Source organism: Lactuca saligna, chromosome 2 (genome assembly GCF_052625555.1).
Source record: "Lactuca saligna cultivar CGN05327 chromosome 2, ASM5262555v1, whole genome shotgun sequence".
NCBI classification, from domain to species: domain Eukaryota; kingdom Viridiplantae; phylum Streptophyta; class Magnoliopsida; order Asterales; family Asteraceae; genus Lactuca; species Lactuca saligna.
This window is the reverse complement of record NC_136418.1, coordinates 46,314,225-46,330,974: the sequence shown is the minus strand read 5'-3', so window position 1 is coordinate 46,330,974 and position 16,750 is coordinate 46,314,225. Positions and strand designations below refer to the sequence as shown.

General features: G+C 38.2%; 1 protein-coding gene across 1 annotated transcript; it reads right to left on the bottom strand.

The window, feature by feature from the left end:
• Positions 1 to 8,696: 8,696 nt before the first annotated feature.
• On the bottom strand, positions 8,697 to 10,162 carry LOC145029682 (uncharacterized). The gene is made up of 3 exons (XM_078978174.1): positions 9,412 to 10,162; positions 8,945 to 9,336; positions 8,697 to 8,846 (listed from the first exon to the last, which is right to left on the bottom strand). Exons 1-3 carry the CDS (start codon positions 10,160 to 10,162, stop codon positions 8,697 to 8,699), a joined length of 1,293 nt encoding a protein of 430 aa, XP_078834300.1.
• Positions 10,163 to 16,750: the final 6,588 nt, after the last annotated feature.

The following is a 16,750-nucleotide window of genomic DNA, read 5'->3' as shown; positions in this document are numbered from 1 at the left end:
GTGAGATTCGGCCCATTCGAATGTTTCCATCGGACTAGCACTAAGTCGACCATCTTGCGTCGTAACTTCTTAGTCTTACGGTCAACAATTACCTCGGGCTCTTCGATCAGCCTTTTATTCTCATCCATCCTTAACTCTGAAATTGGAATTATGTCGGGAACATCTCCCATGAATTTCCTCAAATAACACACATGGAAGGTGTTATGAATACCATTGAGTTCTTCGGGCAATTCCAGCTTGTAAGCTTGGTTCCCAATCTTCTGAAGAACTTTGAACGGTCCAATAAACCTTGGACTTAACTTTCCTCGTTTCCCAAATTGTATAAGTCCCTTCCACGGTGAGACTTTAAGCAAAACGGAATCCCCAACTTGGAAGGTTATCGGTCGTCTTTTCTTGTCAGCATAGCTCTTCTGACGATCCTGAGCTGCTAACATTCTTTCCCTAATCACCTTCAATTTCTCAGCAGTCTCATGGACTATCTCGGGGCCCATAAACTGCTTCTCTCCGGCTTCAAGCCAACAAGACGGCGTACGACACTTCTATCCATACAAGGCTTGATAAGGTGCCATCTTGATGCTCGACTGAAAACTATTGTTGTAGGAAAATTCTACTAGAGGTAAGTGCTCGTCCCAATTCCCTTGGAATTCGAGGGTACATGCTCTCAGCATATCTTCCAACGTCTGAATCATTCTTTCGCTCTGACCATCAGTTTACAGATGGTAAGTAGTACTCAAACACAACTTTGTACCCAACTCCTCTTGTAGACTCCTCCAAAACCTTGACGTGAAACGACTATCACGACCCGATACAATCGTAAGAGGGACACCGTGAAGTCTTACAATTTCCTTCACGTAAGCATTTGCGAGCTTATCCATAGACCACTTCTCGTTGGCGGCTATGAAGTGTGCACTCTTGGTGAAACGATCCACGACTAGCCAAATCATGTCATGTCCGTTCTTCGTTCTGGGCAGTTTAGTCACAAAATCCATAGTGATGTCTTCCTATTTACCCATGGGTATAGGTAAGGGTTCTAAACTCCCATACGGTTTCTGATGTTGTGCCTTAACCCTCGCATATGTTACACACTCGGCCACATACTTTGCAACATCGAGCTTCATTGTCGGCCACCAGTAGTAGGGTTTTAGGTTCGTATACATTTTAGTGCTACCGGGATGAATCGAGTACATGGTTTTGTGTGCTTCTTCCATTAGAATATCTCTTATTCCTCCCATCTTAGGTACCCAGATTCGATCTTGGAATACCTTCAGTCCTCGACTGTTTGTTCCGAATACTAACGTTTTTCCCAAACATTCTTCCTTTCGGTCATTCTTCCCTAAAGCTTCTTCTTGAGCTTTCCTGATACTTTCCACAATCGTCGAGACGACTTCAATTCTAAACGCTCTTGGCCTTTTCCTTTCAAGATTGACTTTCCGACTGAGAGCATCAGCAACAATATTTGCTTTTCCCCGGTGGTAAAGTATCTCACACTCGTAGTCCTTGAGAAGTTCTAGCCAGCGTTGTTGCCTCATGTTCAACTCCTTCTGATTAAAGAGATACTGGAGACTCTTATGATCAGTGAAGAGCTTGCACTTCGTGCCGTAGAGGTAATGCCTCCATATCTTTAAGGCAAATACTACCGCTGCCAACTCCAGATCATGAGTGGGGTAGTTCTTTTCATGCTCTTTCAATTGTCGAGATGCGTATGCTATCACCTTTTCTCTTTGGGTCAGAACACAACCCAACCCGACTCCAGATGCATCACCATAAACCGCGAAATCTTCGACTCCATCGGGTAAAGAAAGTATTGGTGCTTCACATAACTTCTTCTTTAGCTTCTCGAATGCCTCATCGTGTTTCTCACTCCATGTATACGTAGCTCCTTTATGGGTCAAAGCTGTTAATGGAGAAGCTATCGAAGGAAAGCCTTGGATAAATCGTCGGTAATATCCGGCTAATCCTAGAAAGCTTCGAATCTCCGTGGGACTCTTCGAACGTTCCCACTTCATTACAGCCTCCATCTTGGTGTGGTCAACCATTATTCCCTCTTAGTTAACAACATGGCCCAAGAATTGGACTTCTCGTATCCAAAATTCGCATTTGGAGAACTTTGCAAAAAGCTTCTCCTTCTTTAACACCTCCAACACTTCTCGTAGATGCTTGCCATGCTCCTCCTGGCTTTTCGAGTATATGAGAATGTCGTCGATGAACACTATCACAGATTTATCGAGGAATGGTTTACAAACCCTATTTATCAAATCCATGAATGCTGCGGGAGCATTGGTTAATCCGAATGACATAACCAAGAACTCGTAGTGTCCATATCTTGTTCTGAATGCAGTCTTCTCAATATCCTGCTTTCTCACCTTCAGCTGATGATATCCTGACCTAAGATCGATCTTTGAGAAGTAGCTCGAACCTTGCAGCTGATCGAATAGGTCATCAATCCTCGGTAATGGATACTTGTTCTTCATCGTTGCCTTATTCAGCTCTCGGTAGTCTATGCACATCCTCATGCTTCCGTCCTTCTTCTTCACGAATAACACCGGAGCTCCCCAGGGTGATGAACTAGGTCGAATGAAACCGTTGTCCAACAGCTCCTGAAGTTGCGTCATGAGCTCCTTCATCTCCGTTGGTGCTAATCGGTAAGGTGCCTTTGCTATCGGTGTTATTCCTGGTAATAAGTCTATACGAAACTCCACTTGCCTATCAGGTGGTAATCCGGGAAGATCTTCGGGAAAGACTTCCGGATAATCGCACACAACCGGTATATTCTGCACCTCTTTCTTTTCTTTCTTAGCATCGATTACGAATGCCAAGTACGATGCACATCCCTTGGACAAACATTTCCTGGCTTTCATCAGGGAGTTGATTCCAGAATTCACTCTGCGTTTGTCCCCGTACACCATAAATGATTCCTTTCCGGGTGGGTTTATCCTAACTATCTTCTTTCGGCATAGTATCTCAGCATCGTTGGCGCTAAGCCAATCCATACCCAAAACGATGTTGAAACCGTTTAACTCTATGGGTAATAGTTCCTCATGGAATTCGTTTCCGTTTAGGTCAATGATGATGTTCCTAATACGATTACTAACAGGTACGAATTTGCCACTGGCAACTTCTACAATCAGGGTATTATCAAGTTTTTCTACAGGTAATGCTAATTTCGCACTAAATTTATGCGACACAAAGGAGTATTTGGCTCCGGAATCAAACAATATATTTGCAGGAAAACCATTTACAAGAAAGGTACCCGAAGCGACGTCTGCTGCCTCCTTTGCAGCCTCGAGCGTCATCTGGAAGGCTCTCGCCTTCGGCTTTGGTAGTATGTTGGGTCTTCCTGCCTCCTTCTTCTTCGGGCAGTCCTTCAAAATGTGCCCTTCTTCATTACACCCATAACAGGCCTTCTGGTTGAGGGTGCATTCATTAGCATAGTGCCCAGGCTTTCCGCATTTGTAACATGTGACCCCTCCATCACACTTCCCAAAGTGCTTCTTCTTGCACTTGTCACACCACTTTGCTTCTGATCCTCCTCTTCTCGAACCAGACTTCGAGAATTTACCTTTCTTACCGGACCTCGAGGATCCGTCAAATTTCCTTTTCTCTCCCACTTCCGCTCTCTCCGGACCCTTTTCTCGTATCTGGGTCTCCACATTCTTAGCAGCCTAGATGGCGGCTTTCAGAGTGGTAGTTTGCTTGACCATTGGACCGAAGTCCGCTGGTAATCCGAGGGCAAATTTGTTAACCTTGGAGAGTTCAATTGGGACGAGATGAGGAACAAGCTTCATTTTCTCAGTAAGGCTTGCAGCGTATTTAGTAACGCTCATTCTTCCCTTCTTCAGATTCTGGAATTCGTTGTTGATCTCCAGAAGATCCTGCTCAGAGTAGTATTGCATCTTCAAATGTACCAGAAAATCCTCCCACGACATTTTGCTTGCTTCACCTTTGGGCATCGAATCAGCTAATAGCTTCCACCAACTTAGTACTCCAGATTTCAATAGAGGAACTGCGAGAGCGGTCTTCTGCCTATTGCTACACTCGCAACTCTCAAACATTGTCTCCATCTCAGAGATCCAGTTCATGACTTCCACCGGTGTCGGGCTTCCAGATAGACTCGGTGGCTTGGATGCCATGAAATCCATGTATTTGCATCCACGTCCATCATTTCCTCCATCCTGGTGGTTTTGTCTAACTATCGGTGGGTTGGCTTGACCAATAGTCCCACTGTAGTTTCCTTCTTTAGTCTGCCCTTCGTTCAACTCGGGCTATTCGATCTAAATAGTTGCTTCCTCTCGATTCTGCTGGAGCAAATGCCTGGTTTCCTCCATTTGACGATCCAACATTTCCTGGATCATCGCTTGCACTCCGGCCATTGTTATTGGTCCGACAGCGGCTTCCACAACTGGTATTTGCTCGATCACTGGGGGTTGGTTCCTACCTCCATTTGCATTCACATTTCCGCTACGGGTCCTTGCCATCTTGATCTATACACCGAATAAGGTGAATTTAGATCTTTATTTAGGAGAGACGTTTTAAATCATCCTTATGACTCTGAGATGTTTACATTCTAGTTCTAATATCGTAGTCGTACGTTTAGAATCCTAAACACATAAGGTTTCCAGATCCGGTCGGCAACATAACATAGATCCGAACAATTAACAACATATCAGGCATAAAGCATTTAGCACATAAAAGCATTTTAGGCATAATTCCTAAAATAAGCTAGTGCTCACGCCTCACAATCATCGCTTAGCATTCTAAGTTTAAGTCTAGAAATCCTACAAATTCCTAGTTCGCTTAAACTAATGCTCTGATACCAACTGTGACATCCCCAAAATCACGGCCAAAAAAGACCGGTTTTGTTTATACTTTATTTCAAAATCAGAGTTATCTTTTAATAAAAGGGTTGCGGAATTTGTCCCAAAACAATAATATGATAAAGATTTATCAAAAGCATTTCCACAGAAATGTATTTCATTAAAAGACTTGGGATGTCATGTTCGTACAGATCAAAAGTATAAACAGTACAATATAAGCCTTACTACATTATTTCATATCTACAGGCCTATATCCGTAATCCCTCGTCCAAAACATCACACCTATGCTCATTCGCCAGTACCTGTAATACATAAAACTGAGTGGGTCAGGCTTGGGAGCCTGGTGAGTACATAGGGTTTTCAACCCACAATAAATAAGTTTATTAATTTCATCAATCAACAATAACCCGATTACCCGTTCCCGTTATCCTTACTTTATGTCCCTAAACACCTATCATAAGGGACCTAGCCTAAGGATCATCATCGGGACGGACACTACTGCTAAGGGCATTCCTCAGCAATAAATGTCCTAATAGGCAACCATGTGGGGGATGGAGTACACCGGTGAACACATCGTTCACAACACCTACAGGTTGCGAGCCTGCTAGTGTTCCACTGGACTGTCTAGAAGAGTCCGTGGTCGTCATCTATACTCCGCTAGATGACTGGATCAACAACAACAACATTGAGGCCTCTCATCATTTTATCACACATCGTCTTATTACATCTACCCATGTTTTACCCCAACATTTTTGTAGATATAAAATACATATACAGTTTAAATCATTTAAAACTTGTATAAAAACATTCATCCAGCATAGATAGCAAGTATACAGATAATATGCACACATAGCATGTAATATATAAAATTCTTCATATCTATGTGTAAGATGAAAGTAATTATACACTCACCTGATTAGGTGGTGACTCAGCACTCAGACAGCGCTTCGATACTCTCAAAATGATATTCCTTCGATAAAACCTAGTATTGATACCACTAGGGTTTAGTCTAATGATAACCGCGAAAAATTAATTATCTGACTATTATTATTATTATATAAGCGTTAATAACACTCAATATAACTCATAATAATAGCCCAAATAATTATTTTAACGACCAAATAACATTCCTATATTAAAACATAAGCTAAACTAAAGATAGGATAGGTACAGCTCACTTACAGCGGGTTTTTCTCGAAAACTGGGCTTCGCTGGAGCAGCGTTCTTGAGCCAAAAGGCTCTTTTCTCGGGACTCTGGGAGCCTCGGGGCTTCCTTCGGGTGCTAGGGGGTTTACCTAGGCTTTTAGGGGGGTTAAGGGGCTTAGAGAGAGAGTTTAGAGAGAGAAAGAAGAGGGTTGAGGTGTGAAGAGAAGTGAATGCCAACCTCTATTTATAGGAGGCCTAACTGGTGGACTCGCCGAGTTGGTCCATGTGGTGGCCTTCTGGTGGTGCCACGTGTCCAATTCTGGTGGTGCCACGTCACCCCCTATCGCGTATCAGCCTTCAAACTTAGAAAAATCATAACTTTCGCATACGAGCTCCATTTTCGATGGTCTTTATATGCACGCGTAGGTAAAATCAAGATCTACAACTTTCGTTTAGACTCCGTCAGCTAATTCTCGATCGATCTCAAATTTAACAGTAGGAGGCGTTTAGATTGTTAAATGACCGCGAAGAATTCATAACTCCTTCATACGGACTCCATTTTTGCCTGTCTTTTTACCGTTGAGTTCCTATTAATGAGATCTTCAACTCTTATTTAGGTTGCGTAAGCCAAAAACCGCTCGAACTAAAATTCGAGTTTCGGGTCGTGCAATACTAAGCCGAATTTTAGAAATATCATAACTTCTTCATACGAAGTCAGATTTGGGCGTTCTTTTTATCGATGTTATTAGTTTAACATATTCTATGACTTTTGTTTAGATTTCTAAGGCTAAAAAGTCTTCTATCGTAAATTCACTATTTACGTCTCCCGGTGTCGTGTCGGTTTTGCCGTAAAAGTTCGGCGGACCACAACTTCTTCGTTATAGCTCGGATTTCGGCATTCTTTATATGTACGCAAAACTTGGGACATATTCTACAACTTTATGCAGAGATATCGGGATTATCTCACACTTTAATTTTGACGCGCATTTTTATTCTTTATTAATTATACATTTATACTTAAATAATAAACACATAATCACACATAAATCACATAATACTCAACTATTTCATCTTTATTACTTCAAAAAGAGTTACAAGAGTTGACCTAGACTATTACATTGACAAAAATGCTTAGCCCTGAAACCCGGGCGTTATAATATGTTTTCATCTTCAGTAACATCTTCGGATTAATCATCCAAGTTATCATCAACTTCTTCATCCTCTTCTCTCTCAATGTCGTTGTCATTAACTTCTTCTATTTATCCTTCAATTACATGAGAAAAGGGTCCTGCCACCTCATTTGCAATGCTGCTTGTAGAAGGTAAAGTCGCTTTACTTTCTTGAAAGAATTGGTCCTCTTCATCCTCATCATCATCTTCTTCAGTAACACATTGTCGTAGATCATATACATCCCTTGGTTTCGTCTTGACGACAACCCACCAACCTTTCAAATCCTTCATTGCAGGATATGGTGCATAATACACTTGTTTTGCTTGTGACGCTAGGATAAATGGATCTTCATTTCTTAGCCTTGATTTGTATTTAATATCAACCAAATTATGCTTTCGATCCTCACGTACCCCTTCAGTAGGTTAAGCCATATACACTTGAATAATACTATGATGCAATGCCCTATGCCTTGATATTCTACTTCCAAAACCTCATCTAACAACCCATAATAGTCACACTCAGACTCATTGTAACAAGTCCCTCTTACACATACACCACTATTGTGTGTGACCCGTCCATCACCATATTTTTCAGTATGAAACTTGTAACCATTGACAAAGTATCCTTTATATAACCAAACATGTCATAATTGTCCTCGTGCAATGCATTTCAGATGTTGACTGATATCATTTGATTGTTGAAAAACCTACATTGATAAATCATTTGTTAACTAATTCGCGGGGGAAGACACTTTGGTAATACAAAATTTTCTCGTATCATACTCACGTGATCTTTAAACCACTTAGCAAAATGTTGATCCCTAAACCTTTCAAATGCTCCATCATCCATATATTGTTGGCTTTGGATCACATAATTTTCAAACAACCTTAAAAAATAACAAACACTGTAGAGATTCACGACATCAAGGAAAATGAGATAACTTGACATACCTTAAAAAAGGTAGAGCCCCAACACAATTGATCAAGATGTAATTATGAGCAATACGCATCTCATCATCTGTCAAAGGCCTCTGTTGACCACTTTTTTTGAATAATCTTCGAGATGGAACTTTGAAAATGCTTAATCGAGAGTCGACCATGATATAACAAGGAATGTCTGGAGCAAAATTAAGCAACTCATGATTCAACCGTGTTTCAATTGTAGGAAGAAAGTATTGTGAGCAAAAAGTCGATATCTCTCCAATCATGTAAGCCTCAACAATGGACCCCTCAACCTTTGCATGGTTTTTTATCTTTCTTTTCATTGATCCCAACTTCCTAAAAAGATGTTGGAAAAGGCTTATTATAAATTCCATAGGTTTTATGGTAGAATCTTTTGTATGGTAAAAAATATACCGTTCATAAAGATACATCCACCTATATTGAACCGGACCACCAAGCATAGCTTCTCGAGCCAAGTGAATAACAAGATGCTCCATTGAGTCAAAGAATCCAGGTGGAAATATTTTTCCAACTTGCAAATGGTTTCAACAATAGTAGTTTGCAAGCGTTGTAAGTCATTTACACGTAACACCCTTGAACATATTCCAAGAAAGAATGTACACAACTATGTAATTGCATCCCATGTTGAATTTGGCACCATACCTCTTAGAGAAATAGGAAAAAATCTTTGAAGAAATACATGGCACTCATGACTCTTGAATTTGCAAAAGCTATTATCATCTACATTAACGCACCCCCCAAGTTTGAGGCGTATCTGTCCGGGAATTTAAGTTTAATCATCCATTGGCATATTTTAGCTACTTGTTCTTTGCTCAAAGAAAACGATGCTCTCTTTTTCATATCCTTATTTACCTTCTTCCATGTATGCCATTGCACTTGATTGCAATACATTTCTATATCTTTTCTTGCATTCATGTTGTCTTTGCTTTTTGGAGTGTCCATCACGGTGTTGAAAATATTTTCTATCACATTTGTATCGATGTGCATGGGATCAAGGTTGTGTCGTATTAACAACTTCTGCCAATATGGTAGCTCCCAAAAGATGCTCCTCTTAACCCAATTATGAGTAATCCCGAAACCAGGCCATTTTGCATTCTTCGCCCTAAAAGGTTTGCCTTCATAAAGAGTTGGAAAGTGTCGTACTTGCTCCCGAATCTGATCACCGGTTAATATTTGTAGGGGGCTAGATCGCTCAACCTTATTAGCCAGAAATCCTTTTGTGTCACCCCTATATGTGTGTTGTTCTGGTAAAAAATATTGATGACAGTCAAATCAACATGGTTTACTACCATGGTGTAACCGAAATGACCCCAACTCACCCATACAATACGGACATGCTAACTTGCCATGTGTGCTCCATCCCGATAACATTGCATAAGCAGGAAAGTCACTAACTGTCCAAAGAAGTATAACTTTCATTGTGAAATTGCATTTAGTCGAAGCATCATAAGTCACAACACCATCTGTATATAGCATCTTTAACTCGTCAATTAGCGGCCTGAGAAACACATCTATATTTTGACCTGGGATCTTTTTTCCAGGAATAACTATGCTTAATTGAACATATGGTTCTTTTAAGCACATCCAAGGAGGCAAGTTATAAATTGAAAGGAAAACAGGCCAACATGAATACGGGGTTGTATTTGAGTTATTTGGACTAAACCCATCGGTGCATAGCCCAAGGCGAACATTCCGTGGTTCACTTGAAGATTCTGGATGCATTAAGTCGAAATGCTTCCAAGCCTCACCATCACTTGGATGGACCAACAAACCCGGTTCCGTCTCATGTTCATAGTGCCATGTCATTTGCTTTGCCGTCTTTTTTGTTAAATACAACCTTTGGAGTCTAGGAGCAATCGACAAGTACCTCATAACCAGATAAGGCAGTCTGCCACTCTTGTACCGATCATGATCACACACTCGACACTTAGTCAAATTAGAATCTGCCCCATAGAATATCATGCAATGCTTTTTTGCAAGCATGAATCTTTTTTTAGGGAGTCGAATTATTTTCAAAAGCTTCTTCGTCTCATAGATGTTCTCAACTAGTTTCTCGCCTTTGGGTAGCATCCACTTAATTATAGGAAGTATGTGATCATAGGCAGCCTAAGATATATTGTATTCTGACTTCCAATGCAACAACTCTGTTGCAGCTTGTAATTTTGAATAATTTTCACATCCATCCTACAAAGGTTCATCAACATCTTCTAACATATCATAGAACCCCTTGGCAGTTGGATTCGGGAGTTCCTCCATTACATCCATTAACATCTGTGTACACCAATTAACATCATCATCATCATCATCATCATCTTCCATCGGATCCTGCATCGGATTAGAAGATTCTTCCTCATGCTGAGATATCATATTTCTTTCACCATGTGCCCACCAAGTTGTGTAATTAGGAGTGAAACCGTTTTGTAACAAGTGAAGCTCTATATCACCTCTTGTTTTAGAATACATGTTCTTGCATTTAAAACAAGGACATCTAATATAATCCCCATCAACAGTTGCTTCATTAGAAAAAGCAACATCCAGAAATCCTTTGACGGATGCATGATATGCTGTGCTACGATACCCATGATCTAACCTTTTGTACATCCAATCTCTATCACTACGTGTTGACATAATGACTAGCTACAACAAAATATATAACTACTATTCAGAACTTAGATAGAGATTAGATAAAAACTAGCTACAACCAAGTAAGAAGAAGTGGATGACAATAAATCCTTTGGAATAAACAAGAACTCGAAGGATGAGAAAGTAATAAAATAAATTCTAAGTGATAGACATATAGCAAAGAATAAGATAGAGCTTCAATATGTTTACACAAGTGACTATGTTATATAATCTATTAATAAAAAATGAAGTCATTAACATTTCAAAGTATATTCATTGTGCTTATTGTATTGTGGAGGTACATGTTCAAGATGGATAATATTTATTCTTGTAATTTTCGTTATTTGCCATATGACTATCTTAATCATGCATATAGATTGGGTATAGATACTAAATGTTGTAATCAATCTTCATAATTACAACCAATCCATGTGTAATTTGACTTAATTTGATTTAATGAGGGAATGTCATGGATGTTTCTATCCAGTCACACTACGCAAGGTAACTAAGCATCTCTGTTTTGTCTAATTTGACTTAATGAGGAAAAGGGTAAAATGGTCATTTACTCACGTTCAGACAGTTCATCCAGTCCATATGATATACACATAGACAAAAGAGTAAAATGGTAATCTACTCGCATTCAGACAGTTGGTTCAGTTGATAAGTAAATACACAAAACAAAAAGGGTAAAATGGTGATTTACTTACATTAAGTCCATATGAATTAGACAAACATAAGGGTATAGTGGTCATTTAGCACAAATGTTCTAAAAAACATTATTAAGTTAAGCTGATGTTTGTAATGGTGTACCTGTCTCAGGGGAGTGACATTGATATCAGCTGCAAAAATAGATGTGGAAGAGGAAGTTGAAGTTGAAGCTGCTATGGCATAAAAATTTTAACCATGAGTCCATGATTCATGGTTAGATCACGAGTGAAGTGATATCAGTTAACCATGTTTATATTTTATTAGTGATGTCATATCCATGCATGAAGGAGACATGGGGAAAAGCTACTTCACTTAATTGGAAACTTGAAGCTCCTGTAATTTCATGCAAAGGAAACACAAAAGTATATTGGTTGATTGTATTTTGTAGATTTTAAATTTTTTAAAATGCTGGCTTTTGGTGTAGAGTGATGTGTACATTGGATTATTTTGGGAAGCAACAAAAGTATTAGTAAGTGAAATAAAGAATCACAAACTAGAAGAAACTGGATGCATTGATAACTTTGCAAATGTTGGACTGATATGCCCGTACTGCACTCACCTGCATCCAGCCCAAATGGCTCATTTGACCTCTTTCAGGGGTTTACTTATGTCAAGCCTACAATCTCTTTTCTTCATAGATAAAGCCCAGCATGCTAATGGTACTCTACTTATTTGTTCTAAAAACTTGTATTTCTGATTTCATGTTTTCTTCTAAAACCACTCTTTGGTCAAAATATCAATGGAATTTGAAATAATGTGTAAGAGTAGAAAATTTATAATAAAATCAGAATTCAAGAGATGTGTCTTTTATTACATATTTTATTAAAATCAGAATTCAAGAGATGTGTCTTATTTGTTCTAAAAACTTGTATTTCTGAAGTGTAAAGTCCTAAACAAACAATCAACAATGCATTTATTACATATTTTTCGTACAGGGCATGAAAAACTTGTGGACAATATTATTAGTTTATGACACCCCAATATTTAAGGACTTGTAAAAGCTACCCAATATTATTAGTAATAGTAATGTTAAAACTTAAAAGAATCGACAAGATGTAATTCAAAATGGACCAAAGAGTGGTTAGCATGATCATTAATTCAACTATTTTGATGTTTGGAAATTTCTACAAAATGGTCCCCTGCTTTCTGATTTTTTACCATATTTAGTTCAAAATCAAAAAAAAAAAATCAATTTTCGTCCTTCATTCAAAGCTTCACACCAGTTTTGGTCCAAAGAACCTGAAAATCGATATGAAACCTTGAAATCAGAACAAAATTTAAAAAAAAAATTTCATAGTAAATCTTAGAAAGCTGTGACAACCCGGAATATTCATTCGGTAAAACCCTAAAAGTCAATCACTCCATATTATAAGTCAAGTTCGCTTTTAATTGTTTTTAGGAAATTAAAGTTTGTTTGATTATTTTAATAATTAATCTTTAAACGAATGGGTGAACGGATGGGTCGTCTCGATTCTTGAAATTTCTAAACCGCGAATACCACGTAGCTTAGAAGTTCAAGGCCAAACTTTTATGTTTGGGCCGTAAACACCCTCAAAAACCGTAAACTCATGGCTTAAGCATGAGTTTACTCCCCAAAGTAGATCACTTTTCACTTTCACCGAAAAGAGTAAACTCCAAACTCTCTCAAGTATCATCCCGGTTTTCGCCCGATTTCCCGAAAACTTAAATGTTTCTCGACTTGATTAGTTGATATAACATAACATCTAGTGATTATACATCCTTTAATCCATCCATTTATGTGTTTTGACTAGTTTTCCAAAACACCAATAACACACACTAGTGTTCTTGGACTTTAAGTTCATTTCAAGCTTCCACAATGTAAGTACTTCGATCCTAGAGTCATTTAAAGCTTGCTATAGATGCTTATACCAAGGAAAAGTCCCAAGAACACCAAGAACAAGGTGTTCACGGTTTTGGGAGGCTCCCAAAACCGTAAACACCAAATTTAGTGCGTTAGGGTGCTTTAGGGTGTCTAGATGCTTCACAATGCCTTAGGGACTTGTCTAGATCCATCGTTGATGTGTACCACATATAAGAACAAGAAAATAACCATTTATATGTGTTTACGATTTGGGGATCTCCCAAAACCGTAAACACCCCAAAAGGTATTTAAATGTCCCATATTTACTCATAATGCCTAGAATCTAACCTAGGCTTTTACCATGAAGTGTCTAGAACTTGAAAACACCAAAATACCTTAGTCCATGAGAGTTTACGGTAGTAACCTCATGGAGAAATGGTCCTTAGACCGTAAACTCCATTTAGGAGTATTTTGATGTTACAAAACACATCCTAAAGCTAAATCATGAAGTAGGAATGCTTGGAATAGCTTAGAAGACTTCAAAACAACAAATGGTCAAAAGGTTAGGAGTTTACGACCGTAAACTCAAGAGTTTACGACCGTAAACTAAAGAGTTTACAACCGTAAACGCAAATGGTGTTGGTCTTTAGGAAGTAAACTCATTTTAGAAGTGTTCGTTGAACCCCAAACACACTAGCCTTTCCCTACAACACTTAGATACACTCACTAACACTTATAACACTTATACAAAGTGTTTGTCATGCCCTAGAGTGTCTTGACTTGTTTATTAGTTTTTTAAAGACTATTTTTTTATATACATATGTCTTTATATGTTATTAGGATCTTTGTGCGTGTCTAAGTCTTCACATGACACCAAGCACTTATCCGACACTTCCTTCCGATCCACTCGCAACAGGTGAGTTCATACCTCTAAATAAATGTTTAAATGTTTTTAAATACTTTGTGGGGGGGGGGGGGATACAAGTAGAATCATGCTACTTATTATATTAATCACATGTGATTAATAAGCAACATTCAAATGATTTACTACTCATTAACCGTTTTACCAAACAGGTTCCTTCAAATGATTTTCATAAACACTTTACATGTTTAAAACTCCTTATTAAACTGTACATTTTTACACTATATGTTTCATTTCAAACTCAATTACAATTGTGTTTCCACCAAATGTTTCTTTATACTTAAACTGATTTTATCAAACCCATGCTTTCAACCCGTTTTATAGATTGGCATCAAGTCGATCTTTTCTTAGATAATAATTATGTTCAAAGGTTTTACAAAAATTATTTTATGATTTTATATTATCAATTGCATGGCTATATATGTATAGTTATATAATAAATGTTTAAAAGACTTAGGAAGGCTATCCACCCTATTGCCTTTTCGCTCTTGAGATATGGTCTGGTGGGATATCGGGTACCCGTCTGAAGGTTGTTTAAATATTAGTTATATATCATGTGTACCTATATAGTCATAAAGGTTCTTCCAGTTCATTCAATACCCTTGGGTAGCAAGGGTATACATCCATGTTCATATGTACCAGTTACATTGCTAGTAAGCTACCATATGGGTGGTTTAGGAAGATATTAGAACCATTACTAGAACGCGATATCATAAAATGAGTCAGTTCAGTCATGAGTCAATACTTGCTAGATAGAGAGAGAAGACACGTGACAGTTAGTACACATAGTACATTACTATACTATTACATAGATATGTTTACATGATTACATTTACATGAGTACATTTACATGATTACAATTACATGATTACGTTTACATGATTACATCTACATGAGTACATTTACATAGATACGTCTACATGGGTGCGCTTACATATACGATAATAGGACAAACATCACTAGGTGCTATAGCATGGAACGAGTTCAAGATCTAACTATACCAGTGAATCGCAACGCATTGTGATAGTTATATTGGCTATACATGATCATAGCAATGTGGATGTTCACGGCGTGCAAATATGCAGGGGTCGTGTAAAGGTCCCAAAATCCCTTTGACAGGGAAGCGTCTAGCATGGGATCTAGCCATCACATTATGCCTTATCCCTCAAATAAGGCAATAGGAGGATAGAAGTAGTCATTTATTACAAGTACTACAGTACTTATAAGAATTACCCTAGACTTAAGGTAATTAGTACGGTTGTAGTTCGACACTACACCATAGTACTATTTCATTTTCCTATTACATTCACTTCGTGAACATTCACACGATGCACGGTAATGTGGAAACTATATTTTTGGTTAAGGATAGTAAGATTTGGGAAAATACACACTCTTACAAGAGCCACACACGCAGAAACTAGATGCCTTGGTAGAAGGATACGATTGGTAGGAAACATAGGGCTTGCTAGGATCATAGAAAACATTTTCATACTTATAGTTCATAGACATTTTCAATACATACAGTTCATATACATACAAATTAAGACACTAAAATACTTATGATCTCACCAGCTTTAAAGCTGATACTTTTTTTCAAAATAACTTGTATCCTCAGGTCTACAGTAGACAGGTACAGATGCAAGGTTTAGAGAAGATGGAGCTCGTTCAAGACTCATCTTTCATTTTGGTTTATACTTTAGTGTCTATTATAATTTGACAGAACACACTTGTATTAAAATTATTTTATTAATTCAATGGATGATGTTGTTGCTTGTTTACTACTTTTCATTGTTGTGATACTGTACATGACGTCCTCCGCCACAGAACGTTTCTACCGTTCATGGTTTTGGGGTGTGACAGATTGGTATCAGAGCATTGTTTATAGTGAATTAGGTATATCAACCCATAAAAGATATACTAACTATAAATACATAGGGATTAAAAATACTCTGAACAAGAGTTTATACTTTAAATAATAAAATATTTAATTAAGTATACGTGCCTGCATTCATACTAAAATCAGTGTCACTAGGATAGCACAAAAGAATTACGATTGTTGGGCAACATAGGTGGACTTAGAGACATATAGTCAAATCTGGGAAGATATAGCTTGAGTAACTATATTATCCGAGGGTTGACTAGCATGTGCCTAAATGTAGTTGTGTGGTTGCAACAAGTCTAAAATCTTACCAACAATACCACAATGAGAACAGTAGAACATAACATTAAACTTAAAATACTATAGGGGTATTTGGTGTTACTATAAGTACTTTATACTTGAGAACTAAAACGGGATCTTCATTACGAAGTTGATAGTTGCTAAGTGGATACCCTAAGGCTATATGTAACTAGGATATTATAGACTTAGAATCTGTGAACTAATGACAATTTTCGAAGGCCTATCCTGTTTCGATTACATATAACTGGTATGCACTTCACAAATAGTGATGTAACTAATGACAATTTTCTAAATAGTTATCTGGATAGTTCATCTAATAATAATTTTTTTACCCGAATTCTCGCGTAGATAACATAGCTGGACTCCATCCCCACGGCAACCAGTATCTTCTGAACAAAGTCATTG